The sequence below is a fragment of the Alligator sinensis genome, unplaced genomic scaffold (genome assembly GCF_000455745.1).
Source record: "Alligator sinensis unplaced genomic scaffold, ASM45574v1 scaffold309_1, whole genome shotgun sequence".
Classification (NCBI taxonomy): Eukaryota; Metazoa; Chordata; order Crocodylia; family Alligatoridae; genus Alligator; species Alligator sinensis.
The window spans coordinates 824631-837202 of record NW_005842080.1 but is presented as its reverse complement, the minus strand read 5'-3'; the positions used below and the strand labels follow the sequence as shown (position 1 = coordinate 837202).

The window sequence follows — 12572 nt, the reverse complement described above, 5'->3', positions numbered from 1 at the left end:
GTAGAGTTTCTCCCCACTTTGTTCCAGTTTTCAACTTTGCTTGGCCTTAGTGTATTTGTAAGTGGGATTTACAGGTCAGACTATGGGTGGATGTTTGTGCACCTGTCTTTTTTCAAAGATCACTTCTTCCTCTGGCCTTGTGCAAGTATTAAGGTTTTACTTTGTTTTTGGTTGTAGCCATGTTGGTCTAAGGACATAGGTAGGCAAGTTTCTTTAAGTAGATGTGATATCTTTTGTTAAACCAACTGAGTAGTTGGAAAAAAGGTCTTGGTAAGCTTTCAGGCACAGTCACCCTTTTTCAGGCATAGAAAGTCTCTGCTGTTCTGAGACTCTAAGGAATGAGAGAAGCTAAAAGTGTGACACGATGTCAGTGAGAATATAAATAGGTCAAAATTAGGAAAACAAAAGGTAAAGCAGGGAGGGGAGAGTTAGGGCGGGGGGAGGGGAGACAAGCAGAGGAAAAATGCCAAGGTGAGTAAGGGAGATTCTACAGTGGTGGTAATTCAAGGTAGAAGAAAGGCTGTCTGTGAAATAGGAAATGGCTGGAAATTAGGAAGACGAAGGGCAGAAAAGGAGGGAAGGGTTGCGGGGGGAAGAAAAGTGTAAAAGGTTAGGTCTGGCAGGTACCTGGTGAATCAGATGTCGGGCTGAATCGGATATCAGATGTAATGTGTCATAAATCCAATGTCTATATTGAGTCTCTGATTTTTTGTATCCAGTAGATTTATGAAGTGAAGTTCACAGGCTTATCTGTGAAAGGTGTTTTGTAAGTTCCCTTTGAGGATTAGAAGTGAGAGATCAGAGAGGGAGTGATTGTCTTGTGAGAAATGTGCCCCCACAGGTAGTTGAGTATTCTTGTTTTCGATAGATTTTTGGTGTGCGTTCATTCGGGTGCGCAGTTGTTGTTTGATTTCTCCTATATATTTTCCATCAGGGCATTTGGTGTACTGGATGAGATGCATAACATTTCTAGAGGTGCAGGTGTAAGGTCCAGGAATGGTAATGGACCTATTGTGGGGTGTAGTTATTGTGGGGGGTGGTGGAGATGTATTGGCAGGTTTTGCCAACACATTTTACTTCAGAAGTAAAATTTACTTTGGAAGACTTTACTTTCAAATTCAGAGGCAAACTAAAATGCAGCTTTTTATGCATAGCCTTGTATGTCCAATATAAAAGATCCAAAGGACACATCAAAGGGCAGCACTTTGAACAGTCTTTGAAATGCTTAAAATGTTTAAAATGTCATAAATGCTGTATTTAAACTTTAACACAAAGGGCCTTGCCACTCTCATGAACTTGCGTACAATCCAGTATGGAAACCCTATTGCAGTGACTAAAAAGTTGTGCTCATTTCAGTTAATTTGTTGTCACTTTTTTCACATTCTGCAGACAAGTCATTGGACTCAACAGTCTCTTGGCACTTAATTTAAACTCTGATTTCCAATAGTTTGATTCCTGCCTCTCCCTCCCATCCCTCCCCACCTCCACAAATTATGATTAGGTGCGATGTGAAATTGGAAGAATTGGAACTGTTTAGTATTTCTTTCATAGTTTTAAAAAGCTTGGGAGCTTTTAACTTTGAAAAGTTTGTTTATTCTCTGTGCACATCAGTATTTTTCAGTCTAGGTTTTGGATGAATCCTTAGCACCATTTCATAGACTCATATAGTGTATAAACATGTTATCTTTAAGAGATTAAAAGCAATTCTTATTTCCTGAATGAAATAACCAAGAATTTCCATGAAGATTTCCCCCCAAGTTAAAACAGTTTTTCAAAAATCTGTACTTAAAAATCTTAATTTAAGGTCTAAATTAAATAGGGCAGAGAGAAGGCAGCCTAAGCAAGTTGTCACTTAGAGTGGCTTTCTAAGATATAGACATACTGAAGTTTCTGAAATGAAAAGAGGTTTTTTTCATTCATAGGATCATAGGAGAGTAGGGCTGGAAGAGACTTTACAACAGAGGTTCCCAACCACTGTGCCGTGGCCCGGTACTGAGCCGCGGTGGGTTGGCTGCCGGGTTGTGGCACAAGGTCCCTGCCTAGACCCCCATCTGTTTGCCTGAGCGAGCGACTTCCGGGGTCACAGCTGAGCTTCCAGAGTTAAAGCTGGGTGATGGGGAGCCCTGGGAGGGAGGCAGCTGACTCCTCCTACCCCGTCCCACTCCCACCGGGCTGCAGTAAAAAAAAAAAAAAAAAGGTTGAGAACCACTGCTTTACAAGATCATCTAGTCAGACTCTGCTCTAGGCAGGATTATTCCTGGCTGAACTATCCCCATGAATGATGCATGCCCCTGGAGGCTGGGGGGCATGGTGACTGCCTGCAGGAGCGGCAAGGGCGATTTGGGGAGCTCCCACAGGCGACCACAGTAGGGTCGGCGGTGGGGGAGGGGTGAGTATCAACCAGCAGTCAGTGTCTACCCACAGATGCCGCCAACAGTGGCGGCCAGTATCAATCAATGACCGCCCTTAGACACTGCCAGCAGTGTCAGCAGTGAGGGGGAGGGTGGCGAGTGGCAACCACCCGCAGGCACCACCAGCAGCATTAGTGGCAGTCAGTCACAGGGGGTGTGCTGCCCAGCTCAGGGGATGCATGTGCACCCCCTATGCATTGCCAATGACTATCTCAGTCAAGTGTCTGTTCAACCTGCATATGAAAATTTCCAGGTATAGAGATTCCATAACTTCTCTAGATAGCCTGTTCCAATGCTTAAGTACCCCCGTAGTTAGACAATTCTTCCTAATTCTCCAACCTAAATTTCCTCTGCTGCAGCTTCAGGCCATTACTACTAGTCCTGTCCCCTATGGCCACAGAGAAAAACCCATCTCTATCCTCTCTCTAATCACCCTTCAGTTATTTGAAGACTGTTATCAAATCCCCCCCTGAGTCGTCTTCTTCAGACTAAATAACTTAAGGCTGAAAGAGCTATCTTTATAAGTCACAGTTCCTGGGCCTCTAATTATGTTGTTGCTCTGTGCTGAACCTTTTTTTCAATCTGCCCACATCTTCTTTCAACTGTGGGGCCCAAAATTGGATACTCCAAGTGAGGCCTCAGCAATGCTGAATACAGCCAAAGAATCACTTCTCTTGATTTGAAAGTGACACTGTTAATACTTTTTGCCTTTGAAAGTGACACCAGTGTACTTTTTTGCCACAAGAGCACGGTGTTGGCTCACATTCAGTTTATAGGCTACTGTAATTCCCAGGTCTTTCTCTGCAGTACTTCAGCTTATCCAGTCATTCTTCAGTCTGTATTTATGCACTCAATTATTTTATCACAAGTGTAGGGCTTTGCACTTTTTCTTGTTGATTTGTGGACCATTTTTCCAGTCTATCCAGGTCATTCTGGATCCTAGCCCTGCCCTACAGAATGTCTGCAACTCAACCCAACTTGGTGTCATCTACAAATTTGCTAAGCAACCACTCAGTCCCATGCTTAGGTATTGCAAATTCTTTTGGTTAGTTATGATCTTAACAATTATGATTAGAGATCTAACAAATTTGGGGCAGCTGCCCACCAATTTCATGGGCAGAGTGTGGGGCCCAGCAGCCATTTCATGGGTAGAGTGTAGTGATGTCACCCCACCCATCCTGATAGACCAAGGGGCCCCAGTGGCCCTGCCCCTTGCCATTGATAGGCTGTGAGGGCTGCCTGTTATGCAGCTCCGCCCTTCACCACTGATTGGTGGAGAGAGGCAGCCAATCAGTGGTGAGGGGCAGGGGTGGCATCCATCTTGCTGGCAACCCTTCAAGCAAGCAGACCTCCCTTCCCTCTTCTCCACCCTGGTGGGCTCCCACAGTTCCCTGAGACTCCTGGCTCCCTTTGGGAGCCAGCATTTTCTTTTCAGTAATTTTTTTTTTTAATCGCAATTTTGGTAGGTCCCTCAATATGAGCTGCAATACCTAGGTATAGTAGATTGATGTAAGGTTACAATTCAAGCTTTCCCTTTGAATTTTTAGATTTATATGGCTTCTTGTAACTTTAGATCTCCTAATTTGCTGACAGCCTAGTTTGTGAATGAGGAAGTTAGGCAGATGACCAGGCCTTTGTTGAAAGAGTGCATAATTTAGAAAATAATGATATGGTAAAAGAGTGCAGAGGTACAGGACCATCCACTTGCAAACACTTCATCAGTTTTTGTAGCTGCAAATATATTGATATAGTACATATGTGGAAAGCATAATGTCTGTGCTCTTATTTTACAATTCGGGAGTCATTTGCAAAGTTCTCTCATTTTTTCCAAGTAATTTATGAGTTACGTGAAACTCCTGATAAGGGCAAAGAAAACGCCAAACTTAGCATGTTAGGCAAATTGGTAGTTTGGCTGCAAAATATTCCTGGTTGCTTTCTTTAAGGATTTTTTTTTGCGTGCTTGCAGAGCCTTTTAAATACAAAATTTCATACTGTTTGTGTTGAAATTCTGTAATTTTTATTACAATTAACTTTTAGCCTCACTTCCCAAATGATTCTGGTAAAATTTAATATTTTAAGTTAGTAAAGAATCCTGGAGTCAGGTTATATTGTTGTGTATTTCTAACATAATGTCCTGGGAATTTAAAAAAATGTCTTTGCCAAATGCACTAAAACTGTATCTACATTACAAGCTTCTTTATGAGCATACAATAGATATAGATGAATATTATCTGTTTACTGTTCTCAATTTTGTTTTAAAAATCCAGTCATCTGAGTTTTTATTAACCCTGTCTAAATGTTCAGACTGGGAATCTGTCCAGAAACAAGTGGAGCTAGAAATCTGCTATGTGTTTAAGCAGATTACTGGATAACAATAGAAATACTGTATGCGGGGAGCTTTCCAATCCACTGAGGGCAGGAAAAAGCATCCAGATATCTTGGAAAGAAATTCTAACTAATATTTAGTACAAAAGTTATATTTTACTGAATGTGAATACCCTTCACTGGACCCAAACCATTTCCCTCTACCTTGTATGATGTATGTATAATATACACAAATAAACTATGTATATGTGCTGCACATATAAGATGTATAGTATTAGAACCAAAAGCAGCAAATTACTTGTTTGTGCAATAAGGTAAGCATGTACTTAAGTGCTGTTTTGGTTAAGTGCTGTTTTGGTTAAGTTTTGGTGAATAACAGAGAACTGCAGCATGTGGGTCTTAAGGTTTTCTTGATAAACTTGGACTTTATCTAACACTGCAGAGTGCACATACTGTTTTCACCTGGCACATGTGTAATCTAGCATACTAATTATGCAACTCAGTTACCAGCCTTTGTTCTCTTATTCCCTTATAATTATAAGCAGAACATTCTTTAGAAGACTTTTAAATATAATTTTTTTTATGCATTGACTGATCTTGGTACAGTTTCTCTGTCATTTTTTTTATATCTGTTTCATATATATATATGAGCTTTTACTTTGCGTTAACTTGGGATTGCTCCACTCTTTCTTCATTTCAGCACTGGAAGTTGTGTGTTCTCTTCTAATGCTGCTGGGCCATAATTATTAGTCCAAGTTTCTGATTGGGAAGTGTTAAGAGTTGGAGGCATTAGTGGCCCATTTTCCTTGTAGCAGCTGTACTTTATTTCACTAAACTTGTTATATTTGGGGGTTGGTTTATAACTTAGCACGGCCAGCAGGCTTCTTGTCACGTACTTGAAATCAGCAAATTGGTTCAAAAGTATTTCACCTGATGTTCATGGGAGATTTTTTTTTTGTGACAGGATTTTCTTTTCTAGTTAATTTCAATAACTAACTATACAAATGGTAAACTTCTCCTGATGTCTACTCCTCAAAAACAGTTGTAACTTACCGCGCCTTTCATCTTCATTCAATTTCATAATACTAAATGCTTTGTACATAAAAGTGTCTTTTTAGTTTTTGGTAGGCTTAGACTTGTTTTTAAACTTAGTGAGAATGTTAAACTTTATTTTTCCAGTGTATATTAATACGGTTTGTGGTGTACTTTGTGGTGCTTTGCATTATTTTGTTTTATGATCTCTTGTTAGTATCAATACACACTTTTTCACTAGTATCAATATGCAGTGAGGGAGGGGACAGGGGCAGGTGCTGCCCAGCAGCGGCAGGGCAGGATGGGGCGCAGGATGGACACATGGCTCATTGCAGGGGGTGGAGGGCAGCTCGTACCGCTGTGTGCACCCCAGGAAGGGGAGGGGGGGTGTCCCCCCCTCCGATCTGCGTGGGACAAGCAGGCAGGCTGCAGCTGCGGGCTGGAGCTGGGCTCTTCTCACTGGACTCAGAGCAGGGGCTATGGAGGGGGCTGCAGCCACCAGCTGGAGGCAGCTGTCCCCACTGCTGGGCTGTGCTCCTGATTGCCTGAGTGCTGTGCTGCAGCTGTGTGCACGCACTAGCATTTATCACCCAAATTATCGGCCCCCATTGGGCCAATTTCCGATACAGCAGATTTTCTTTACATACATATCAGACAAATGTATTGGTGCACCTCTAGTAAACAGGATTTTTTTTCTTTTTAAATGATACATCTACACTTTGTATTTTTAATGCTGTTTCAGGAGGATTTAATCTATTGGTATGATTTCAGCTGTCCAGTACGACTTTTCTTCCTGACCTTTGGTGAGAGTAGTATAGGATCATTTAAGATGATTATATAGGATCATAGGACAGTAGGGCTGCGAGGGATCTCACAGGGTCATCTAAGCCAGCCCCCTGCTCAAGACAGGATCACCCCTGACTAGACTATCCCATCCAAGTGTCTGTCCAACACTTCAGACTCTAGCACACAACTACTAGGCACAATGCCTGAAATGCCAGCAGCACTTAATACATGCCAGATGTAAGAGCAGGGGAAACAAGGGCACTGCCAATGCCCTACCAGTACAAAAACAGATAAACAGTTGTTTAATATGTGCTCGGAAGTTTGTAGGGAGAAGACTTTACATTACAGAGGAAAGCAAGGATGCAGTCCATGCCAAGCTGTCCTAGGGATAATATTTCAGATTTGGTGATCTCTGTGACCTGAAACAGAAGAGCCCAGGCCCTCCAATGAGGAATCACTGTTTTGCCTATATATATTGACAGAAGCATCAGCACACCATATTGAACCTTCCCCTCGCCCCCCAGCCTTAGCTGTGGCCAGCATCCCAGTGCTTAGGAGGACGGAATGTGGGGAGAAAAAAATCCAAGAAAACAGTAGTGTTCCTAAGAGAAGAAGAAATACTTCCTGGCCCCAGCTGGCAACCAGTAGAAGCCCTGAGGCAAGAGATTACCAAGCATATTCTAAATTATAAGAGAGCCAATTCTCTACCCCAGTCTCAGGGCCACAGACACCTCACTCCACTGTATGTGGAGTCGGAACTCCCTGTCCTATCATATTCTTTCTACAAGCTTATCCAATTTAATTTTAAGTCAGTTGGGTTCTTTGCTTGGAAGACCAATCTAAAACATCACACTTCTGATAGCTAGAAATCTTCTAATATCCAATCTAAGTTATCATGGCTAGTTTATAGCTGTTTGATCTTGTCCTAGTGCTCAGCTTTTCCTTCATGTTCACCCCAAGAATGCAGAGTCAACATATCTCAATCTCTGTTTTGCTAAACTGTGTAACCCAAGACTCTTTCATCTTATTTCATAAGAAAAGGTCTCCATTCCCTTAACCATGTTACTGACTTTTCTTTGAAATCATTCCAGTTTTAAGTTAATCTTTTTTTAAAATATTTGTGATAAGACTGCACCCAGTATTCTAACTTGGATGTTTCAATGTCTTGTACAATGGCAATAGTACCTTCTTGTTTATACCCTGCCTAATATGCCCTAGGATTGTGTCGTCCCTTTTCACAGCTGCATTGCATTGTCAAGTCCTCATCACCCTACAAGTGACCAATACACCCAGATCCCTCTTTCTTAGATGTCTCCAGTTTTTATGCTGTCTTATAGCTGAAACTCTTGTTTAGACAGGCTGCTGCGTATTTAGTTTTGTGTGAAATGTCTTTATTGGTGGGTGTGTGGTATGGGGGTGCACATGTGTTCAGGCATGTATTTATATAGGTATTGTGATTTTTTCTTATAGTTTTTTTTTCTCAGTTCTTTGTGCATCGGTCATTTACTTGTTTATTACACAGAGATAAGGATGTTAACATGGTACGGTGGTCATCCATTTCCACAACAGAGGTATCATCTGTCATTTTTAGTTTCCACTAATTATTTTAAGCAAAGCAGTGATTAAAGGTGGAACGAATTAATTTCCTTACTACAATTTAATGGAGTGCAGTTGAGATACTAGTGTATTATCCTACTGTCGAAGTGTATACCGTTCTACCCAATAGAATATATAAGTGCATGTGTAATTTCCATCAACTGCAGGTAAGTACTGTGAGTATAACACTATCTGTACAATTATAGGCTACTTATGGTTGCAAAAAATATGATAGGATTATAAATGAAAGTATATTTACTAAGACATTTCATTCCAACTTGGTAGAATTTCAGTGTATTAGTACGCACAAAATGGCTTTATGCAACCAGAATACTCCTATTTGATTGTATTATGACATTTTTCTATTATGAAATTTAAGTTAAAATATATTTGGGAGAGTCTGCCCATATTTCTACAATATAGCAGCATGGAACCAAGTCATAGTTATTCACAGTAGTAGCTTTTACTAACCCTATCCCACCTGTGCTCTGTTACCATTACATGATGATTCCATGTGTCTTCAGGTAGAATACATGAGTTACTACAGACTTTGTTTCCATTGTAAATCCATTAAATGTATACAACACTTAAGTAATTAATTGGTATTTTATCTTAATGACATCACATCTGCATTAGTAATTGCCTTATGAAATTATGATAGAAAAATCAGTATAAGCAGCTTCATATTTCAACATAAAATTGACGCTGATAGTTTAGTACTCAAGTAACACATTACTAAATTATTGTCTGGAATTCTTCTCTTCTGATCCATGTAATAAACCAACAGAAAAAAAATGTGCAATTGGTGTAGGGCAGGAATTGGCAACTTAGCCCGTAGGCTAGATTTGGCCTGCAGAACCTTTTAGATGCAGGACGTGGACTTGGGGTTTTGGCAGAGGGGGGTGCCTTCTGCAAGTGCTTCCCTGTTGCCACAGGAATGAACATGAACAACAACAGCATCCTAGCACCTGCTCTCTTGCCTCTGACCCAAGGTGGGGCCAGTCCAGCCCACAGCCAGGAAAGGCCTACCCTTGGTGTTGGCCACTAATACAGTTGCTCATGGAAATGGCCAGTTTGCTATTTTTTGCCTAGTTATCAACCTTGCTACCCAATGGTCAATGGTTGTTTTCAGATATCAATTTCCTTTCTTAAAAACAATCCTGTTCTTATTGCAGCTGGCTTCAGAAGAAGCTTTCGACTTAGCAGAAAAGATAAAAAAACAAACAAATCCATGTATGAATGCAAGAAGAGTGATCAATATGATACGGCAGATATCCCAACTTATGAAGAAGTTGCAAAATATAAACGTCAGCCTAATGAGAAATACAGACTTGTAGTTTTGGTCGGTAAGTTGTTATTTTTTTAGTTCTGAAAGGGAAAATTAAAGTGAAACATTAGGGCAGTATTATAACAGAAGACCTTTTTTAATTTCAAACTGCAAAATATGTAGCATGTTGTACTTCTGCAACCTCCTGTTGAAACATAATGATAGATAAACTATTATGTTACCTTTTATTCTTTTCTTTAACTCCATGGTCAAGTCCTGAAAATAATAAGTAAAACCTTCATAGAATCATTCCTATCCATCTGGTTTGCAATTTGCTTTTTTTGCCGCAAAAATGGTTTAGGGGGCTGGGGCTTGTGACTTATGAGGAGAGGCTGAGGGAGCTGGGCTTATTTAGTCTGCAAAAGAGAAGACTGGGGGGAGGGGCGTTAATAACAGCTTCAAGTACCTGAAGAGGGTTTCAAAGAGGATAGCGCTAGTGGTGGCAGATGGCTGAACAAGGAGCAATGAATGGTCTCCAGTTGCAGCAAGTTGAGGTTAGATGTTTGGAAAAAAATTCTCACGACGAGGGTAGTAAAGCACTGTAGCACTGGCTACACCTCCCCCTCCCACCTATCCCCCCACTGCTCGGTGGGCAAGAGACATCTTGTCATGGCGGCTCAGCTGGAGTGGGTCTCCCCACAGTGGTGGCAACACCGAGCCTCTCCGCCCTCCTGCACTGGGTCTTGCCTGCTGGGCTATGGAGTGCAGCAGTGCAAGGAGCCCCAAGCCTGCAGTAGGCAGCCTGCATTCTCCCCTGCCTGGCATACAAATCTGGGGGAGGGCCTGTGCACCCGCATGCTTCCCTCCCCAGGAGTGCATGCAAAAGCTGGGAGCCTGCTTCCCTGTAACCCCCTGGATGAGCCGCCCTTGGCTTTGTCCTGCTGCCTGGCCTGGCCACACAGCCACATATTCCCACCCTGACCCCAGGTCCCACCCTGGCCCCAGGTCCCACCTTGGCTAGGCAGTGCCTGCAGCCACAGGCACTAATTCTTCCCCACTTCCTCCCTCACCATGGGGGCCTCAATTTGCTTCCCCCCACATCGCCTATACCCCCACATCTCCTATGCCTCCTCCCTGCCACAGGCTTACCTGCAGGCAGCTGGAGGAGCTGCTTTCCATCACTGCCTGGCTGTATTGTTGACCATGTATGTGTGTGTCCATCACCACTCCCCCACCCAGCCCCAAGCAACCCCTTGCAGGCTGGAACTCTGCCAGCCTGCAAGAGGAAATGTGCAGTTTCCCACTGTTTTCTCCTTTAAAGGAGAAAATCTGTATTTCTCTCCTTTAAAGGAGAAAATCCATGTTTTCCACAGTGAACAGAAAACCCAGATCTCTACTAATGACCCGCTGCTCATTTAAAGTCCAGTATGGTTTACCCCATCAGCCAGTGGCCCTAACAAGTCCCCAGTGGCTTTTGACAAACAGCCAAGAAGGGCTTCTCTGAACAGCATATGGTTTGAGAAGAGGAATCTCCCAAATAGCTATTGCTTTGTGTGTTTAAAAAAAAAAAAGTAGGCCCCAACAAGGGATTCCTGTAATCTGTGCTTACAAGGGCCCCTCTGTAGTAGTCTGCAACTGAATGTATCTCTTGGCCCGACTCACCCTTTGCCTAGATTTAGGATAGGTCTTGACTGCAGCATGTCCTGTTACCAGAGCTCTCCTACCAGGGAGAGCATCCGTTAAATTTCCCAGCTATTCATTCCCACTAACAAATAGAGCTTTCTTCAGGCTCTGTTGACTAATTTACACCCACAGTGGTTACATGATTCTCAAGGATTTGCTAGACTGCCTATTGGTAGTATGTACCATTGTCACACCAAGATAGTATCTATTTGTTCTTGAAGTTCCCTTTCATATCAGTCAAGAAAAAGAGGTTATTCAGCTGCTCCCAAACCTGATATTGCATCTGCCAAGTGAGCCCAAAGTGCCCAGCATGGGGCAATGGTTTTGACATGTAATCATTTATTGCAACTGGTGGAGGACTGCTTTGTATGCCTTAAGGGCAGATATAACTATTAAACATTAGATTGCATGCATCTGTTTAATTCAGTACCTGCAAGATGTGCTCATTAGTGCCTGGAGTCCTGCCAAGAGAGGCTGGCTTAGGCCCAACCCTGGTTTTCTAGCAAATAAAAAAAAGTCATCATGATAGTGAGTAGTTTCCTGTAGATGACTTGCCCATAACACTTCCCACTCCAGAATGTTTGAATCTTCCAAGTACTGTACAAACATTAGCTGGAGTAACCTGTATTACTGAAAGCAAAATGTGATAATTCAGAATCATCAAGGTGACTGGAGAAGAGATGGAAGGCAGATTTGCTGTTGCCTTATGTCAGTAAGGCTCACTTCCTCAAGGCCCTAACCACAATGACAGAAGAATCAAAGGAATGGCAACCAGTGTGAAAGCCAGGATGGGCATACAAGCACACGTGAATGAATCAGCATTTGCTGAGAGTCTTTGTCAGAGCTACCCAGGAAGAAGAATATATAGCGATATCATTACTAGTGCAAACAGCATAATGAAGGTTACAGGTCTTGTCCATAATTGAAATCAGTTGTAGTCATTGATCATTCTGAACTATGTTGTATTGAAGTCAGCCCGTGTTCGTTTTTTGTTTTTTATATCCTATATAATCAGTCAAGCTCTGTAAACTTTCAGGGAAAATCAGTGGGACTATTCGCTTGGGCAGTGGTTACAGAAACTATATTATAGCTGTATGCTCTTTGAATAAAGTGCCTCTTAGGTTTGAATAATCCTGTGAGTATAGCGAACAAAATAGGCTGAGATTTTTGGATCTTGGCAGAAAAATAATAATATGATAATATGGTGTTTCAGCAGAATTATACAATCATTTTTTGCCATGGTTTTGGAGAAGTCCTACTCCAAAAAGAATTGCAATGTTTCAGCCACTTCCTCATATTGTTCATTAACAGTTAAAATGACCTTTCTTTATCTAGAAGTCTCAAGATGCCTTCTTTATATATGTTATCCTCTACAGTGCACATAGTCTTTGAAAGTGCAAAACATGTTGACAAAACAGAGAATCCATTTCCAGTAGGTTCTGCAATTCCTAGGGCTCTGTCAGGCAACCACC

The 12572-nt window shown here is 42.0% G+C and overlaps 1 protein-coding gene across 7 annotated transcripts in view; it reads left to right on the top strand.

Annotated features, from left to right (window-relative positions):
• The window catches only part of MPP7 (membrane palmitoylated protein 7), a 236338-nt gene that overhangs the window by 197605 nt on the left and 26161 nt on the right, over nt 1-12572 (top strand). For 6 of the 7 annotated variants that reach the window (XM_025204421.1, XM_006023781.3, XM_006023780.3 and 3 more), the window contains one exon: nt 9326-9496. The exons of the other annotated variant lie outside the window; for it this stretch is intronic. In XM_025204421.1, coding sequence (XP_025060206.1) covers nt 9326-9496 — 171 coding nt within the window. The remainder of the gene's footprint in view (nt 1-9325; nt 9497-12572) is intronic. 7 annotated transcript variants of the gene reach the window in all.